The following is a 15,579-nucleotide window of genomic DNA, read 5'->3' on the forward strand; positions in this document are numbered from 1 at the left end:
TCAATCCTTGAGGGGGTCACTTAGGAATCTGAGGGGGTGAGGGGTATAAGCTCTTGGAGGGAGTTTGGGTGCAGGAGGGGGTCTCCAGGCTGGGGTGGGTGGTTGGGATGAAGGATGGTTCATAGGGTGCTGGCTCCAGGAGGGGTTTCAGCGCTGGGCCTTGGGATGTGGCTTCCCCCCGAGCGGCTCTTGCCTTGGGCTGCTCCCGGTCGGCATCACAGTGAGGCTAAGGCACCCTGCCCCCAACACCTCTGGGGCTTCACTGGTCACTTCTGGAAGCAGTGTGGGGCCAGGGTAGGCAGGGAGCCTGACTTAGCAGCAGCCCTGCTGCGCCACTAGAGATCACAATCGACTGGGAGATTCTCTAGGATCGAGCAGTCGATCACCATTGACCAGTTGGTGACCCCTGATCTAACCTAAACCTCCCTTTCTGCAGATTAACCCATGTCCCTAACAGGGAGCTGTCTCTTTAAGAGCTCTCTGGTGGGGCAGGGTGGATAGGAGTGAGTTGTGTCTGGGTCATTGTTGCTAGGCAGATTTCGCACTCCCCAGCCAGAAGCTTCTGGAATTGGGTGTGGTCGTTTAGGGGCTGCTCCAATAGGTTCCCTGGTGCTGGGATCAGACTCCATAAGGGCAGCAGTCAGGGCAGCTACTTTGCGCCAGGCCCGGAGCTCTGTGCGGCAGGGAGAAGCTGGGCCCAGGAGCAGGAAACAGGCTGTTTGCCCGAAGTCGGAAGCATTTTGCCGCAGGTCAGTGATATTGTTACAACCCTGCAACAGGGAAGCCTGGGGACTGTAAGTTACAGGGGAAACTGGGAGGGAAACGTAATTTCTTTTATTTTCATTGTACACTTCAAATTTTTGATTTTAGCCAAACTCTTTTAATTAAATTGTCTCAACAAGTGTGAGTCACCAACTTTTCTGGAAATGTGATCGTGGGGAAGAGTCATTTATGTTTTGCTGTTCTCAGTTTTGCATTTACTTGTAACAGAGTTGGGTTTTTTAAAATCTATATACTTAATGGGGTGGTTGGTTAATCAGTTATCTGATTGGCTAACAGTGTTTTCAGCAGAGGAGGAAAATGACTCTGCCTGGATTTCAAGGGAAGATTCCTGAAAACAATTGCAAGGAAGATGTTGCTTTTGACTCAGCAGACTGTGTAGATTTAGTGATCAGAGACTTTAACTGAGACTCCAGTGAACTCAGCCTAAGCTTTAGGGAACCCAAGATCCTTTTCAGCTATCCTACCACCTAATCAGGTATTCCCCATTTTGTAGTTGTGCTGTGATGCTGGTAAACCAAGTGTCAGCTGAGAACTGACAAACTCACAGCTGGAAGCCAGGCCAATTCACTTGTGTATAAGCATAAATGAAAGTGATTGTTCAATGTCTAAGAATCTATTTGGTGTTTAAACATCCTGACAACTAATGGGATGGTGCATGCATTGTTTTCACTTACCTGTACCCAGTTAGAAGGTAATAGCAAACATTTACATTGTATATAGCCCTGTAACTAAATAACCCATCCAATGAGACAGAAGCCTTGTGTAATGCAAATAAAGACATTTAACAGGAAGGTGGGAATTCTTGTGCATTTGAAGGCAAGTGGTCACTGTGTGTGCTGATCAAAGACCTTAAATGCATCCTTCTCCCTTTGCCATCCAAGAAGGAGCCCACATCACTACTGACTCTCTGAGCTTCTTTGTCTAAGAAGAAACTATAAGTACGGACACAAGGGAAAATTCTTCATCTCTGGACTGGTTGGATTCTCACAGGCAGAATAACCGAATGAGAAGAAGAGTTACTCTGGGGAGCCTGAAAAGACTTTTGGGAAACTACCAGTTTCCCAAATCTCTGCTGCCTTTAGGAATTCTAGACTGTGACTAACCTGTACATATATTTTTATCTGCTTTAACATCTTGTTGCCGGCACAAAGGCCCGAGGTGACAGCAACAGTGGTTCGTTGCCCGGAGTGCCTCGCTCCAATAGACACACCAGGGTGGAGAAGCAAAAAAAAGGTTTATTTGAGTCCAGATAAGGTGCAAGGGAGAACTAGCAATCTCAAATCCTGCACACCGATACAAGCGGTTTTCCTCTCTTTATACATAACTTCAGCTAAGCATTCCCATCACCCCCACACTCCTCCTCTCCCCCCACCTTTCATTCCCATGCAGCAAATACACTTTGCAATAGCAATCACATGAAGCAGTTAAGTCATACTTGGCAAAAAACCACCTTAGCTCGTTAGCAACTCTTCTGTGATCAGTTATCTGTACTTTCCCACCGTGGGGGCTACGTTCTCATGCATATAACTTTAATTACAGCACCTGCTTTCCGCCTATCTTATTTAGTATTGGCTACATCTAGTATCAAGCAACCTTGCCACTGCCAGTAATTAGCACATAACACAAAAGGTTACAAAAGTTTAGTAAGGCTAACAAAAGCACTTTACATAAAGGTACTTTGGGTCACATAGGCCCAAAGCCATCCTCCCGAGTTACCTAGATTTATGCCTAGTGACACCAACAACTCCCCCCTTTGAGACTACTCAACAAACTTTTGGCTGAGTCTTCTCAAACTTTAAAGACAAAAAAACAATGAAGCTTTGCAGAAATATGTACAACTGCTCTTTTGAGCTTAGTCACCCCAACCCAAGAATGAACGCATGGACAAAAGAGTGGAATGTTCATTTAACAACTAAGGGATTGGGGCACTGACTATAAATCAGGTAGGTATACCAAGTGGTTTAATTTCCCAGATGTCTCGGTGAATAATTCAGTCCCATATGCATGCTCCCTATGGACCCAGCAGGATTCGGTATGTGGGAGCCCACACCCACCCTAACCGGTCCATATGCTTGGAAGGAGCACTGTGAATGTCCACACTTCCACCCAGAAAGTGTCCAAGTATGTCTTCATGACCACAGATCAGATGATACTCCTGATATGTCTGTAAGGGCAGTGGGTCAAGTCTGGTGCTCAAGATCACTCTGAATGGCCATCAGCTGGTCATTCAGGAAATCCTGAATTTCTAAACATACTAGATCCCACTGCAATACCTTCCCAGCCTCAGTGATATTCAATACCATCTCTGTCAGTAACTTCTGGGTTATAGAACTAAGGGTGGAAATGACATGTAACTCACCAACTTCAGCCTATACTTGGGTTAGCTGAACTTCAGAAATAAGACTAGTGGCCCTTTCTGGTTGGCCCAATTTCTTATCATGTTTTTGGCCTTTAAGAATATTCCAAATGGCTGTTACACTGTTAGCCCCAGCCCACAGGGATCTGCCCAATTTCCTCTTTTTCCAGAGGAAATAACCCAGGCCCTTTGTTGTGCTAATCTAATGGCAGCCCCTTGTGAGCAATCTGGGTATGTAAAAGTGATCTGAAAACTGGATAAAGGCAATGTCATTTAAAATCCAATTAGGGAGGGCAATACATACTGAAGGATTTATCCAAAACACAGGGCACAGCCTGTAGAATAAACCCCAAAATCCAATTAATACCACATTCCCAAACATGGGTCCCACAAGTTTCTTCCTGCCAGTATATAATTCCTTGGGTTTCTTCACCAGGGTCAGTTCTCAATGTCCTTTCTGGTCAGGAATTCCTGGACTTTGGCAATGTCAGTGGAGTGAGTGTTTCTGCTCCTTTCCCCAAACAGTTGTAGTTCAGCATTCTACAGGGGAGGGATTACGAGTACATCACCCTGTAATGGTTTTGCTTCTTATAGAAAAATTCAAAGGCACAGCAGATTTGTTCATGGACAAGGGAGAGGTTTAACCAGCACGTCACCTTGTCCTTTTTCCCTGCTGTCCAGAAGCACAATAGAACTAGAAAAAGGAATAGGCTAATCATCAGTAGGAAAATTCTTCTGAGGTGGAGGGGTCTTTTTGCAGTAAGAATCATGGGTCCAGGCAGTCAGTCTTTGGCACATCACAGCGGTGTTGGTAGTCAGCAGGACTTAATAAGGGCCGTTCCAGCATGGAGCCAAAGCAGTCTTTCGCTGGTGGTCTTTTACATTGATCCGGTCTTCTGGTTTCAAGGAGTAGTGGGGCTGCTAGGGTCTTCGGATAGTGCTTCTTTACCTGTGAGAAAAGAAACCTAACACATTGCATTAGTGTCTTTGCAGATTTTACAGCTGCTTGGGTATATTCAAGCCCCCCTTTTTGGCTTCTTTTAACCTACAAAGGAAACTTTTACTTTTCATTTATACACCTTTTGTTAACAATGAACACATACACTTATTATTTAATGTATGCCACATATACCCTTTTACTAAATTAACCTTATTACAGAGCTTTAGAACAACAAGCCAGGACAAGCACACCCACTTTGAGAAGTTCACTTAATATAACCTCTAGTCCAATAGCTTTCCACCATCCCCAGCCCGCTGGCTAGAAGTCTGAGGTAGCCAGAAGGATCCCATGCACAATATGGGGAGTGGGTTAACTCTTCATGTCCTTGCTTCCAAAGACTGTTAATATGCAAATTTTAATAACTTTAATTAAACAATCAATTTAAAAACTTTCAATTAACAGATTTGGCCAATAAAGTTTTTCTTTCTCTTAAGGAAATGTACTAGACTTTAGTATATCACATTTTTCCTGATGTATCCAAACACTTTGTATTCTAAGTTGAACAAAACAAGTATCTGCATTTTAATCCAACCCTTTCACTTGATTTTAAACCAGACCATCCCATGAAAATATTAAACACAACAATTCTGGCCACAAGACAAACACCACAAGACAGAACATAGAACACAAAACTTAATTCTTTACTCCATTAGTAAATGCATGGTATATTGAATGCTGTTCAGCTGGCATTAATTTTCTTTGATTATCTGAAAGACAAAAACAGAGGTCTACCCCTTCTGGGCAGGCAATCATTACTAAAAAGATACAAATACTCTTGTTGATTTTAGGCAAAACAAGGGAATTACCCCATATTTTCTTGTATGTGTTTTATAGGCAGCCCCTGGTTTAATGGCTCCTATCTTATTAGTTAGATAATTTGCATTAATACAGATGCTCGCTGGCTCGCTTTGTACTTGTAACTCCTGCTTGTAAACACTGAAAGAAAACCTCATCACTCACAGGGCTCTTAGAGCCTAATACAATTTTAATTACATAGCAATGTATACATTCTTCAGCTAATTTAACAAAATTGTTCATAGCCAAATGATTGCAATCTAATAATTTCTTTGCCTGAATTTATTTACAAACATTTCAAAGACACCAAGAACTTTTTACTTTAGTACGTTTACAAAGTTCAACTGCTGTTCCCTCCAGCAACTATAGAGTTAACTTTTCACTGTGCCTTAAATCACTTGCCTGTCCTTTCAACAGCCACTTACCAACTCAGATCACCATTCCAAATATTCTTCTGAGTATTTGAACCCCTATGCGTATACTTACTTACTCTGTTCTTTCACTACACCCGAAAAGTTTTCAACCTGTTTCCCAATCTCTCCGTCTGTTACCTGTCTGCCTGGGCCCGATCCTGCCTTTCTTGCTGAACCGTGCTTTCCATGGGTACCAACGTATTCCACTACCAGTTAGCTAGGAGGGTGGGCTTTTTAAGTAGCCCCCACCCTTCTGGTCCTTTCCCTAAAACATTTCTACTCACAAAACTACTCGAGTCCTCCCCTGTGAGGCTTGCCACCTGGGCAAAACACATGGCCCACTGGCGTTGAACTATTCAATTTCCTCTTGTAGCAAACACACTGCTGTTACGACATATGCTGAGCACAAATGGTTAAATTTTAACAAGTCCCTGAAGGACTGGTACTTGCTTAGCCAGGGCTTCCTTTTCTAACTGGAAATCCTGTCTCAAGGCCTGCAACTTGCCCTGGCGCAGGTTTGAGTTGCCGCCTGGTTCATGATCCATGCTCTTAATTGCTCAATTCTAGTTATCAAGTACACATCTCGTCCCTTCTCTCCAACTACTCTATTGCCCAGTCCTGCTACGACTGTGGTCAGATCCACCTGCCACCCTTCCGATCAACCAGGGTGGAGAGAAAAATGCTAAACCCCTCTCCAGTTCTGAGACTTACTGCAGCTGAGAGTAGGCTCACCTTTAATCATGCAATCCTCAACATATAACACCAACAGTACCAAACAAAAGAAACACAAAATAACAAAGGTAAAACAGATAGATGGTGTAAATTCTATAGGGCTCCCCTATTCTCAATTGCTCACCAAACTGTGACAAATCTGTTACCAATTTATCTACTGCAGGACGTTGGGGGAACACACCATATAATCAAATTTTAAAGCTTAATTAAAAATAATAAAACAACAATGAAGAGTGTTGGGAACGCTCCCACATTACTCAGGAAGAACATGAATACTTCAACCATTAAGCCACTTTAATACTGGCTTTAGTACTAAACGTACTAAAGTAAAACAAAAATGATTAGGGGGCTGGAGCACATGACTTATGAGGAGAGGCTGAGGGAACTGGGATTGTTTAGTCTGCAGAAGAGAAGAATGAGGGGGGATTTGATAGCTGCTTTCAACTACCTGAAAGGGGGTTCCAAAGAGGATGGATCTAGACTGTTCTCAGTGGTAGAAGATGATAGAACAAGGAGTAATGGTCTCAAGTTGCAGAGGGGGAGGTTTAGGTTGGATATTAGGAAAAACTTTTTCACTAGTAGGGTGGTGAAGAACTGGAATGGGTTACCTAGGGAGGTAGTGGAATCTCCTTCCTTAGAGGTTTTTAAGGTCAGGCTTGACAAAGCCCTGGCTGGGATGATTTAGTTGGGTTTGGTCCTGCTTTGAGCAGGGTGTTGGACTAGATGACCTCCTGAGGTCCCTTCCAACCCTGAGATTCTATGATTCTATGATTCTATGAATACTCACACATGTCCAAACTGGCCACGTCTGTATAACGTTCAGAGAAGGGGAATAGGCAGACGGGAGATTATCCTGTATACAGCTTGTCCAGAATTTCCAACATGCTTTCACTCTTGGGAGAGCTGTTCTTTACACCCTGGAATCTCCTGCAGTGTCTCTTTCAGAGATTCCAGTTCAGATTCCAGCCTGTGGCTTCTCCAGTTTCACCAAGTCAAGCTGAATTTCAAATTAACCCGTTCCTAGACAAATTGCTCACACTGTGTCAGAGACTTTTCTTTGGTGATTAAAAGCTCCTTTGAGATATATGATCTTATCTAGATTGAAGGTACCTTCTAATGGGCATTGTTTAGATAGATTTTCACGCGTGTAAAGATTCCAATTCTCTAAATACCTGCAGGTTTTAGGACCATAATGTACGTACATGTAATATGCTGGGGTACCCTTAGGGGGTGAGGTGGAATATTTAGACTGTCCCTCCCCCATTTTCCACACACACACACACACACACACACACACACACCAAGGCCATTATTTCCTATTACCGCGATGCATCTTATCTTGCTGCACAGTCAATAAGTTCAAATTGCGTGAGCCCAACAGAGACGGATGTCCGCACGGACAGTTCTCCTCCCAGTGCAGCTCTGGGGCATATGATGAGGGATTTTTACAAGAGCTCTACATACAAACAGCTTCAGAAGCTACCTGTTCGCTGAAAAAACAGGAGTAATTGAAGGATCGTGTTGTAATTAAGTGATCCTTCCGGTGGCCACCTTTCCTGGCTCTCTAGCTGATACTGAGGCCAGTCTACTGTACAAAACCTTTTCAGTTTGCTTTTAGTCAATGGATCTGATTTAAACACTTTCCAATTCATCAGAATGCATTCTAAGGGTGTACACCGTGCCCTGCCTGTACTCTGTCCTTGCCCCATACCACGGGGTTGCCCTTGACCCACTATAGGACGCTCTCTCGTCTAGTGGGAATTACAACGGCTGGGCGTCCCCAGCCTCAGGCAAAAGTCCACACCACTGGACTGTTCCTACCTTATCCGCAGGACCAGTTCCTCACCGTCGCCCGCAACTGTTTCTCCACTATCTGAGCGCGTTGCACCGTTGTGTCCTCCAAGGTCAGCCTGACGCGTCTCTGCCGAGGCCCCCGGTAAAGGCACCGGTGCGCGCTGGGCGTCGGCTGTGACCATCGTCCACCGGCCATCGGAGGAGTCCGGGCAAGGCACAATTTTGCCTCGAGCCCACCCAGGGACGCCAAAACTGTTGCCGGCACAAAGGCCCGAGGTGACAGCAACAGTGGTTCGTTGCCCGGAGTGCCTCGCTCCAATAGACACACCAGGGTGGAGAAGCAAAAAAAAGGTTTATTTGAGTCCAGATAAGGTGCAAGGGAGAACTAGCATTCTCAAATCCTGCACACCGATACAAGCGGTTTTCCTCTCTTTATACATAACTTCAGCTAAGCATTCCCATCACCCCCACACTCCTCCTCTCCCCCCACCTTTCATTCCCATGCAGCAAATACACTTTGCAATAGCAATCACATGAAGCAGTTAAGTCATACTTGGCAAAAAACCACCTTAGCTCGTTAGCAACTCTTCTGTGATCAGTTATCTGTACTTTCCCACCGTGGGGGCTACGTTCTCATGCATATAACTTTAATTACAGCACCTGCTTTCCGCCTATCTTATTTAGTATTGGCTACATCTAGTATCAAGCAACCTTGCCACTGCCAGTAATTAGCACATAACACAAAAGGTTACAAAAGTTTAGTAAGGCTAACAAAAGCACTTTACATAAAGGTACTTTGGGTCACATAGGCCCAAAGCCATCCTCCCGAGTTACCTAGATTTATGCCTAGTGACACCAACAATCTCAATAACTCTCATTCCTTTCTCTTAGCTAGTAACTTTAGTTAGTTTACTGTCGAATTGACGATCAGTGTTTTCCATGTGAGATCTGGGATGCAAATCAACCTGGGTGAGTGTGGAACTAGATACAATGTGACTATTTTCTTGATTTTTCAAGGAAGTCACCACCATTTAGCACACAGTCAAGCTTGCTGGCGAGGCAAGACAGACTGGAGTGTGTAAGGGGACCGTCTGTGACTCCATTGTCAAACTATTATAGTACTTTGGAAGTTTCACACTTGATACTTATAAATATAGAGCATAGCACAGGCTAGGATCTCGGCCCTGCTTTTTGACAGTCTACCCTGAGGACCATGAGTCTCTCCAGACAGCGTCTCATATGCATTGGATTTTTTTCCTAAGTGAAGTACTTTGCACTTGTCTTTACCTTTCTCCTCTTCTCTCTCTGTAATCAGAGTCTGCTGATGGCTGCTCTGAGAAAACTGTCCCTGCCTCCCCCAGGTCTTCAGTGAGAGCCTGCCCCAGGAACCATCCGATCACCTGCAGAGTCTCGGGCTCCCCGTTCCCCAGCCACATGCAAGCAGGGCAGATGACCAGGAGAACACCCTGTGATGGATTTGGTCACAGAGACCCCCTTGGGATTGTCACCTGATGTGCTGAAATTAGCTTTGATCCCATTTTCCCTGTCAGCCTGGGACTTCCAGAACCCTGTCTTGTTGAGCCAGAGACACTAGCCTGCTGCAGCCCAGATCCAGCATCTGGTCTATATCCCCAAAGCTGCAGACTTAACTGAAAACAGCTCAGCAGATTATCTGTCTCCAGCCTCCAGACACGCAGTTGCCAATGGGATCCAAACCCCCGCAAAACTTCAGTTTACTCTATATAAAGCTTACACAGGGTAAATTCGTAAACTGTCCGCTCTCTATAACACTGATAGAGTGACATGCACAGCTGTTTGCACTTACTCTGGCTTTCTTAATAAACAAAAGTGATTTTATTAAGTTTCCCAAGTAGGATTTAAGTGGCTTCAAGTAATAGCTGCCAGAATAAAGTAAGTCACAAAGCAAAATATGCAAGTCTAAGCCGAATACATTAAGGAACTGATTACAGGTAGTATCTAACCCTCAAAGTTCATCCAATAAGCTTCTTTCACAGACTAGACTCCTGCCTAGTCTGGGCCCAGTCCTTTCCCCGGTACCGTCTTTGTTAGTTCCAGCAGACATCTCAGGTGGTAAGCAAGGGGTTTCTCAAGATTGGCAGCCCTTTTGTCCTGCTCCACCCCCTTCTATAGCTTTGGCACAGGGCGAGAATCTTTTGTCTGTGCTTGTCCCCATCCCTGCCTCATCAATGGAAAAGTACAAGGATTAAGACGGATTCCAGTAGCATGTGACATGGTCACGTGTCACTGTCAGACCCCAGTCTCCATTCTTCCTGGGTTGGCCCACAAATAGACAGGAAGGTTTGCAGGTAAACAAACCATTTACAACCAATTGTCCTAGTCACTGGGAGTCATCAAGATTCTAAACCATCATTAATGGCCCACAATTTGCATAATTACAATAGGACCTCAGAGTTCCACTTCCTATTTCTAGCTTCACATACAAGAATGATACATGCATACAAAGAGGAGGACTATAGTCAGTAGGATTATAATCTTTCTTAGGATACCTTACAAGAGACCTTTTTCATAAAGCATATTCCAGTTACATTATATTCAAACTCATAAGCATATTTCAATAAAACATAAGGAGTGCAAAGTCACACACCCAATGACGAAATGCCGCAGCCACCTCCACTGACAAGAGCTGCCTCTGGTGCCATGCACACTGGCCCCACGTATATCCAGAGGCACTGTCTAGAGGCCCTGAGGAAGCTACACAGTGCATGGTGCTGATCAGTGCTGGAGGCACCAATGCAAACACCAAGGTGGCACATCTCACTGCCCTTGGTAAGAGCTCTTCAGGAGTGTTAGTGTGATAGTGATGATAATGTTGTATTCAGGCCTGTCTATTTGCCTGAGAGAGAATTTTGGGTCTTTTTTGCTCATTTGATTTTTGATACTTTTTACATTCTTACCACTATATGTCAGCAAAGAACAAAGACGCTGTGTGTTACGTCTGCCCGCAAGCAGATGGCTGGGGGAAGAGATAGATGTAAAGTGTTGCTGGGTAGGGTGGGAGTTTAATACACGAGTGTACATTGAAGGACGGTCCCGTCTCTAACTCCTCTCCCGAGATAAGATCAAGCAGCCTGCCTGGAGGGGGTGGGGATAGGAAACACTAATAGGCCAAAGAAATGCCTGTCCCTGACCGAAACACAACCTCATTCCTTATTCGGGGCTGTTTGGTTTTTCCTTCAAAAAAGCTTTGCATTTCCCTTTGATTAACAAACATTGCTCTGTAAAGGATCCTCAGATAATGTACCTCAGTCCAGTTCCATACACTTCAATGATATTCTGTGCCCTACAATTATGGAGAGGCATTTTATCCTGTTCAGGATAGAAGAAATCCTGGCGAGGGTCAATTTTGCACTTTGAAATTATTCTAATTCTGGCTGAAAATCTTTATCAGAGAAGGAGCTTCCAGAATGCCCTAGGTTGATCAGACTTGCAATTAATCCCACAGCAAACTGACCATTGAAGAAGTTCCCCTTAACTCATTCTTGTGTGTCTTCCTTTTCTTTATTAGCTGAATTCTCTCACAAGACCCAGTTCTCTTGGCTGCCCATGCATGGAGATGCAATGGCTGATGGTTTCCATTGATTTCACTGTCTATTAGATATGATCAGCTGAGGGTGGAGGTGCAGAAAGGTTTTCTCTAATCCAGGGTGGGTAAGGTGCCTTCCTTCAATCTCAAATTGATGGAACTCTCCTCCTTTACGCTGGTTCAGCATCTACCCTTCAACTTTAAAATATATATAAATGGGAAATGCAAAGTTTCATTGAATGAAAATCAAAGAGCCCCAATTTCAGAGTCTCGGACTCATGAAGTGAGCACTGGAGTGACAGCTGAGACCTTGACATGCAATTTTAAAGAGAATCTCATCTGCATTATTGGAACATTTAATCCCATTAAAAAGTTACTACTATTATAATAATACACCTCTTTGACCATATAAAACATGATGTGTGTTTGTAAAGTGCTTTGAAATGCTAAGATCAGAGGACACTTCAGATGATCCACCCTGCGTATTACAATTATACCTGTTTACCATGGCAAGTTTCAGTGAAGGTCAGACAGGGAGCGACTGACAGAGTCAAAACTGAACCCCCACTTCTTCAGTAGCATCGTCTAACATGTCTACGCATCTAATACATTACATTTCATGGCTTCCAAATAAATCACTCACCTGAGAGTAACTCTTAGAGAGGCTCATTCTGGGTTTTTTCTTTATTTTTTTTTTAATTTTTTTTTGGAGGATCTTAGTGGTGAAACATCTTCTCATGTAAGAGTGAACAACAATCAACCACCTAAAGTCTTGCCATGGACTTTAATTCTCTTTGTTTGAAGGTTTAGCCTCAGTGGTGCATATTTACACTTGAGCAGACACATTGTATGGTCCCAAAAAAATTTCCATTTGAATCCTATATTGAGATTTGTATTCCTACACTGCACAGGAACAACCTTGAATTCCATCGGAAAATTTCAGGTTCTTGCCTGCTCATGGATGGAGAGATGTTTTCTGATGGAGTAGAGATTCCAAGACTTAACTTAAGCCTTATCTACAAAAGAGGATTGAATCCTTTCACTCGTCATCATCCCTACTTTGACCCGTGAGCAAATCTGTTCTAGGCAGCCCTTTGTGACCTCATTAGTGACACAAGTGGAGGTCCAATATTAAGTACAGTTTTACTCACCGTAGGGTAAGTTTCACCCCTAGGCTGACGGCCATCACAAAGGCCCATGTTCCACTTAGGTCCCTGCTAAGATCCAGTTTGTAAGTTTTGTGGGACTAAAATTGTTCATAGGGCATTTTACTATACCCCTGCCAACAGCTGAATATCAAATATAAGGTCCTGACAGGTAACATGCTGAAGAAAATGGAATGATTCCGATTGTCTTCAAAAGGAATTGGATCTGACCCAGTGAGGATGGAGATGGTGAGAATGCAGAAAAATGGCTCCCTCCTTCCTAGCAGGTTTACAATGAAGGACCCAATGCACCTGGCCACGACCAATATGAATTGAAAGGCCCAAACTGGATTCCTTCCATCAGTGCCAGTTGTGCTATTGATGCCGCTCAGAATCACCTTCACATTCATTCTCACTGCAACCACAAAAAAGTCAGTAAAATGACACAAGGAATGCAGTTGGCCCATACAATATTAAGATGAAAGAAAGATGAAGAGTGCAACGTGCACGTCACACCCTCTGAGGCTGAGATTGGCCCAAAGATCAAAGCCCCTGAGGAAAACAGCTCCAGCCAAAGGAGGACATAGCAAGGCAATCAAGTTTGTTTGGCAACTAATTAGGACCTCCATCACAAACAGCATCGCAGATCCTCCAGGCAGTCCTAGGAACTGTATAAAAGTGCTCACAACTCAGGGCTCTTCTTATCATTTCTCCGGACTTCATCTCCTCGGTGAGCTCGGTAAGTCCAATTACACTCAATTGCTTACGAACTCTAGAGATGTGACAGTAGGGGCTATTTTCATTGAAGACTGAATCTTGCTTTTATTCATGTGTTTTTGTATGAGGGATCAGGGGTTCTTCCATAATTATCTTGTATAGTTATTGAGTTGCAGGCACTGGTGGATTCATGGGAAACATATTTCCTATTACCTGGAAAAAGAATTAGGGCATTTAAATCTTTTCAGTAACCTCAGAAAGTCACTTACCCATATTTCATTTATCTGAATTAGGAATACATTTCCCTGGGTTAATAGAGAAAGGGCCAGTTCAGTGCGCTCCTACTTTCTTCTGAAGCAGCTGTTACTCCTCACTATTGGAGACATAAAAATGGATGAAGATGAGAAACGGTGTGCTCTAATCTAGCAATTCGTATGTTCTTCTGAGTGAAAAATCCACTGCTTCTCCTCAGATGGTATAAATTAATGTCACCTTATGGAAGTCAGTGGACCTGAACTCATTTTACCCCAGCTAAGGAGCATGTCCTTAGTGATTTCTTTGGAGAAAAGTAAAGTTTTCTGTTTATTCATCAGCAATTATTGATGACTTCCAAGCTTTGGAAACCCGATGAGCCCTACTCTGACACTGGACTCAACTCATTTGCATGCAGAGGTTAAATTCAGAAATGAAAGGAAGTGATTACCATGATCCCAGGCATGTCCTCTTTGAGAAATGTCTACAATGGACCCAGAATCGCAGGTGTCTATCATGGAAAGAGTGATGCTTATTCTAGTTGGTGTTTTTCAGATAATGTTCTAGATAGGCGCTCAAAGGGACCAGTTTGGAGGGAAGTTTAGTGCGAGTGGAGAAGAAGCCTAGAAAGAGAAAATAGGAACAAATACATGGCCACATACATAGAGACTAAGGCCACTTCTCCTCTCTCTTGCCCGCCCCGTGCAGACCTCGCTGCAATAGTCACCAAGCTTTGAAGCCTTTCTTCCACAGGCACTTGTACCTTCTTTTGACTCTAGTCCCTGTTGTGTGTTTCAGGTTTACCTCCATCCCAGAAAGATGACTTGCTCCAGCCTGTGCTATCCAGAATGCGGAGTGGCCCGGCCCTGTCCGGTCACTGGTACCTGCAACGAGCCGTGCGTTAGGCAGTGCCAAGACTCTGAAGTGATCATCAGACCCTCACCAGTTGTCGTGACCCTCCCAGGACCCATTCTCAGCAATTTCCCTCAATACAGTGCAGTGGGAGCTGTAGGAGCACCTGTGGTCGGACCCGGTTACGGAGGCTCATTCGGTTGGGGGGGATTGCACGGCTATGGAGGCCATTACGGAGGATTGTATGGTTTAGGTGGATACGGTGGATACGGTGGTTACGGCGGCCATTATGGTTATGGGGGATTATGTGGTTATGGGGGACACTGCGGTTACCCAGGTGGTTATGGTTATGGGGGATTATGTGGTTATGGGGGATACTGTGGTTACCCAGGCTTCTGTGGTTACGGAGGATTATGGGGATATGGGGGATATGGCCGTAGGTATCTCGGTGGATACTGTGGGTCATGCTAAACCCAGCAGGAACATCCGTGGAAAAAGGAAGAATCAGGAAATGAACAGCCAGATACAGATTCACCCCTGACCTTTTGGGCATGGCTTTCAGAAGCACTGGGCAAACAGGGCTCCAGCTGAACTCAGTGGGAGCTGTGTGTGCTCAGCAGCTTTGGCTGACAGCCATGCTGCCTTTCTAATGTTACGCTTTATGACTCTTTCTGCCAAGGCTTTCCCACCCGTGTGCTGATTCTCGCTTTCACCTGTGGACTCAATCTGAATTAGGCGCAGCCTCTTTATACTGACCCCGCTGTGTAAAGGAAACAAGGGCCTTAAGACAGATATCAGTTACATTTGTTGTTAGTTAAGTCCCTTTAGAAGGGAAAAAGAGACCTTGATGTCAAGGAGAATTAGGCCCGACATGTTCTACCCTTTCCATCAAGACGTATCTTTAGCACCTCACTTTGACCTTTTCTGAGGCCGACATTTAGGGAGAAGTTGCCTAATTTTCTGCTTTTATTTTGTTTTGTCTCATTTCCCAACCACTGGGGTAAAACAAGGGCCTTAAAATGGTTGTAAAGGGGACTTGTTTGTCAACCTCTGCAGCTGCACCAATGCAAGCAGAACATCTTGTCTGAAATACACCCATTGAGGCCTGCGATCGGTCATGGCCCTTCTTGAAACACTGGAAATACATTCTTTCTGCTCTGTAGTATTACTTCTGT

The 15,579-nt window shown here is 44.2% G+C and overlaps 1 protein-coding gene across 2 annotated transcripts; it reads left to right on the plus strand.

Moving 5' to 3' along the window:
- Nucleotides 1–689: 689 nt before the first annotated feature.
- LOC123376018 (claw keratin-like) lies at nucleotides 690–15,579 on the plus strand. Of its 2 annotated transcripts, none has more exons than XM_045027624.1 (2): nucleotides 690–749; nucleotides 14,351–15,579. In XM_045027624.1, the coding sequence occupies exon 2, from the start codon at nucleotides 14,372–14,374 to the stop codon at nucleotides 14,873–14,875; it is 504 nt and encodes a 167-aa protein (XP_044883559.1). In that variant the 5' UTR covers nucleotides 690–749; nucleotides 14,351–14,371; the 3' UTR covers nucleotides 14,876–15,579. The 2 variants fall into 2 exon arrangements, with proteins under 2 accessions (XP_044883559.1, XP_044883550.1); XM_045027615.1 differs by lacking the exon at nucleotides 690–749 and adding an exon at nucleotides 13,152–13,322.

Source organism: Mauremys mutica, chromosome 1 (genome assembly GCF_020497125.1).
Source record: "Mauremys mutica isolate MM-2020 ecotype Southern chromosome 1, ASM2049712v1, whole genome shotgun sequence".
NCBI classification, from domain to species: domain Eukaryota; kingdom Metazoa; phylum Chordata; order Testudines; family Geoemydidae; genus Mauremys; species Mauremys mutica.